The sequence below is a fragment of the Antrostomus carolinensis genome, unplaced genomic scaffold (assembly GCF_000700745.2).
Source record: "Antrostomus carolinensis isolate BGI_N321 unplaced genomic scaffold, ASM70074v2 scaffold448, whole genome shotgun sequence".
NCBI classification, from domain to species: Eukaryota; Metazoa; Chordata; class Aves; order Caprimulgiformes; family Caprimulgidae; genus Antrostomus; species Antrostomus carolinensis.
The window spans coordinates 13,184-17,254 of record NW_010333450.1 but is presented as its reverse complement, the minus strand read 5'-3'; the positions used below and the strand labels follow the sequence as shown (position 1 = coordinate 17,254).

At 40.5% G+C, this 4,071-nt stretch overlaps 2 protein-coding genes across 2 annotated transcripts in view; one reads left to right on the top strand and one right to left on the bottom strand.

Annotated features, from left to right (window-relative positions):
• The window catches only part of COG5 (component of oligomeric golgi complex 5), a gene marked incomplete at its 5' end in the record, with an annotated part of 66,723 nt that extends 63,948 nt beyond the window's left edge, over positions 1–2,775 (top strand). The window contains one exon of the mRNA XM_010173842.2: positions 1,107–2,775. Coding sequence (XP_010172144.2) covers positions 1,107–1,221 — 115 coding nt within the window. The remainder of the gene's footprint in view (positions 1–1,106) is intronic.
• Positions 2,466–4,071, bottom strand: part of HBP1 (HMG-box transcription factor 1) — a 13,753-nt gene continuing 12,147 nt past the window's right edge. The window contains exon 10 of the mRNA XM_010173844.2: positions 2,466–3,084. Within this exon, the coding sequence (XP_010172146.1) occupies positions 3,067–3,084 (18 nt within the window). The 3' untranslated portion in view covers positions 2,466–3,066. The remainder of the gene's footprint in view (positions 3,085–4,071) is intronic.

The following is a 4,071-nucleotide window of genomic DNA, read 5'->3' as shown; positions in this document are numbered from 1 at the left end:
ATAAAATAAATATTCTTCCCCTTCCCAACTCCTCCTGTTCCACTCTGGCAGGGAAGCTTATGGTCAGCACCTGGCTTGGTGGGGATGAGAAGTGCTGGCAGGAGTGGATGCAGCCCCAGGACCAGCTCGCAGGGCCAGGCTGTCACCACTGTCTCTGGCTTCTTCTAAACTAAAGCTCAGATTCGTCTCTCCAGCAAACCGTGTACAGGCCTTTGGCCTCAGGAGCCTCTCGCACTTGTTAATAAACGAGCTTTGCTGGAGACTCCCAGCAGCGCTCTGACACAGGTGGGTTTTAGTTTTCATTTAGGAAGTTCAGAGCCTTTGCTGGTTTAGCAGTAGCTGTACTGGCAAGTGACAAAGTGTATTACGATGACTCTTCTTCCTACTGTCTCCTGTTCTCGTTTGCCAGGTTTCCTGGGCTCTTTACATGTAGCTTCCCTGTGCTGTAGCATCCCATTGGAATCTGGGCCTCTCCTGTCTCTCATTGTCTTGCTCCAGGAGACACTGTGTGATCTCACTCTTGAGTGTTCCTGCTTTTCTTAGGCCTTGCCTAATTAAATACCTTCTTGCTTCCCGCAGAAAAAGTCATACAAATGCCCACATACACTATGTCTGCGGGTTAGTGCAGCATTTCCCAAGGGACAGCAGCAGCTCAAAAGACGTAGCCAGGAAATCACCTGAAGGCATCTCGGTGGTTCACCAGTGCCCCAGTTCTCCTTCTGTAAGTTGCACTCTTGGTGGCCAGGCAGCTGGAGTCTATTCTTTTCACTGCTAAAGGTTACCGGTGCAGCACTGCCTGAGTCTGTGCGTCAGAGCTGTCATTTCAAGCCATCTGCAACATGCTGCTGCTGATGATGATTTTTTTTTTTTTTTTTTAAATGTTAACTTGTTCACTCCTCAAACCGTGCAAGAAGGGAGAGAACGACCATGAAACAATTATGGAGAGCTCTGTAAGGCCTTTCGTGCCCACTTCCTTCCAGAGAGACATCATCTGAGGCAAACTCTGTAGTAAGGAAGTTGATTAATCTCACTGCAAACCCTGAACTTACAGCACTTGTACACTCGTTTATTGCTTTAGCTAATTTCCTTTGGTTTTTTTTCCCCAGCGGTGCACTGGAAGCTTATGTTCAGTCAGTAAGAACGAGAGAAGGAAAGGAGTTTGCACCAGTCTACCCAATCATGGTTCAGCTGCTGCAGAAAGCGATGTCGACTCTTCAGTGAATTTGGACAACACTCTCAAAATAGGGAACGGGCAGAAACACAGTCACAGGCCTTTGGTGCCACATATATACTTATGGTCTATGTCAGTTACTCCCAAATATACAAGGTTTACAATGAAATGTGTTTACCTGCTTCATCCATGGAACTTCTGTCTTCTTGCTTTACGTTCGTATTATAGGAACTTATATAGATACATATATCATAAGGAAATCATACAGTTTTTATGTGCTGTGAGTCTACATCTAATAAACCTGATCATTTTTTAGCATTCCTTTTGAATTTAGAGAGGTATAAAATTAGAATGTACACAAATACTGCAGTATAATTGCTGAATATCTCCAGTAAGGAAGTGGCTCTTTTCCTACAAGTATACTTTTAAATAGTTGGATACATTTTAGCCTTATTCAGAAAACTGTACTTCTGAAATGCCAGAATCACCAGTTTCCATCTAAAAAATCACTAATTTTAACCCAAGGAAAAATATTCATAAATAATGTAAATTATTTTCTATTGCAGTGCTATTCGCTTTGAAATAATTTATATTGATTTCAACTTTTTGCTTAAACTGTAATAAAGAACATGTGACTATCCAGTCTTGAACTCAGTATTTTAAATTCTTCAGCAGCTTCCTAACTGCAAAGCATCAAAACGTACTTCAGATGGGTTCATGTAAAGACTTCCACACAGAACAAGCTCTTTGCTGCAGGGCTGACTTAATGATTAGTCTTCTTCATTTTATAAAACACACAACACCAGATTTTAATGAATTTATTTGAAATAATATACAAGAATATAGTGTGCAAAAATCTTAGGGGCAACATCATGTAGACGTGTCATAAACTGAATTTTACAGTTGTGATTCTTAAAAAAAAGGAAACACACAGCTGTTTAGTACATGAAAAGCCATGATTGTAAAAGTTCACAGCAGAAGCAATTGTAATCCTAACGCAGCTGCTCTAATTTTAGACAATTGGAGGAAAAAAAAAAGTAAAGTGCAAGTGTTGCACGTATAGTTAAGTGCAAAGTTTGCCCCCACCATAAAGATGTCTTATGGCAAAATAAAATATTGTAGAATATGTGGCAAAGACAAAACACAGAGTTAAAACTATGATGGTGACGATATCAACAGCACCATTTTTACTGAGATAATGCTATTAATTTTTCATCCTGTCCTGGGCCACTGTTTCCACCGGAAGTAACAGCTCTCACTAGTGCCAGCTGGTGCAAAAATCTCTCACTTGTGGATGCAAGTTTTATACGTGGCAACCCAAGCAGCAGCTCCCGCGCGACATCACACTGCGCTCTCCCTTCACCACCTGTTCTGGTAACTTGCTGGCGTCTGGGCAGGCTGGGAAGCTGGAGGCTGATAATACATTTTGCCATTTCAGAAAATCCCAGGCCTCAGAATCGTAATTAATAATATGGTTGTGCAATACATATTAATCAGCAATAAGAATCAAGGTATATAAACAGCTGTTACATATTTTAAAATTCCCCTTTTTGTACATTTTCTTTTAAAAATAAACATTTATACATATCTCCTTCGCCTCTTTCTAAAGTACTTTAGCACCACAGGATATCAATTTTCAAGCCTACGTTACCTGATACATATATGAAGTTTGGAAGAAAATAAGGCAATTTGGTTTAAAATGTTGATAGTTTTAGCTTACTTAATGTTCTATTGTAAAAAGCAAATCTGCACTCATATTAGATCATTTCTGACTTGATGGTGCCAGTATTTTATGGTCACACAGTCACAACAAAGAGTAAGACCTTGATCTTGCATCTTCCTGCCATCAAGCAACACCCATTTTGCAAATACAGAGTTAAGAGGAAAATTCTGGCTTAATGCTGTTGTGAGCCCTGTGAAAAGAGAATAGAAAACCAGGTTAGCAGTTGCCAAGCAAAGAGGAACGAGGCATTTCTTAAATCTAGCAAACACTTGTTTGAAAGCCGCAGGTACTTGTAACCATTGGTCAGTTATGCAGAAGAAAACAAAAGACCATGAAAGCTTCTTTGTCACAGCCTAGAGTCCACCATCCTTACTTGACAAGGTAACCAAGCTGTGAACTAAATTCTTAGTTCACTGAAATAAAACAATAAAAAAAAAAATGTATTTCCTGCTGTAACCCTGAAGTAACAGGCTCTACAGCTGCGGTTATCTTGGCCTGAAGCCCTTAAGGACAGGTAGGGTAAGAAAGCCATCCTTACAAAGGCCAACCCATCACCGTTCCTCCCAGTTACACACAAACACCCCCACTGAGTTCCTTGAAGCTCAAAGGTGCCTGAGACAACAGCAGTGTAAAAACAGAATAAATAGCATTATTTTAAATAAACCCACAAGAACATCCAACAGAAGCTGTCACTGTTGATTAAAATAGACTACAGAGAACAGAAAACAGCGTGTTCCTAGCAGCTGGGATTTGGTGAAACCTTCTGCAACAAGGGACTAAAAACTCAGCACCAAGTACATACAGCAGTAAGAAGCAACTCTGTGGTGGAGCATTTCTTAACCAGTCTTAAGGCAACACTTGCATATACTCTTGAGAAAAATCAGCCCCATTTATACATGAAAGGAAAGGGGGTAATTTGAGGATGAACTCTGAAACCTGTGATGTTCACAACACACTTGATGCTCCTACCCAGGCATAAAATGGCTGATGAAAAGATCCAGCATTCAGTGCACCTCAGTGAATCTTTCCTTCCAACCTCCTGTTCTAGCTGAACACACTGGCTGGCAGAATCTCTTTTTTTTTTAATGTTCTCTTTATATGATCTATTATCTTGAAAGCCCTTAGCTTACCCAATGCATCCACCACCTACTAATGCACTGCTGCAGACTCTTTAATT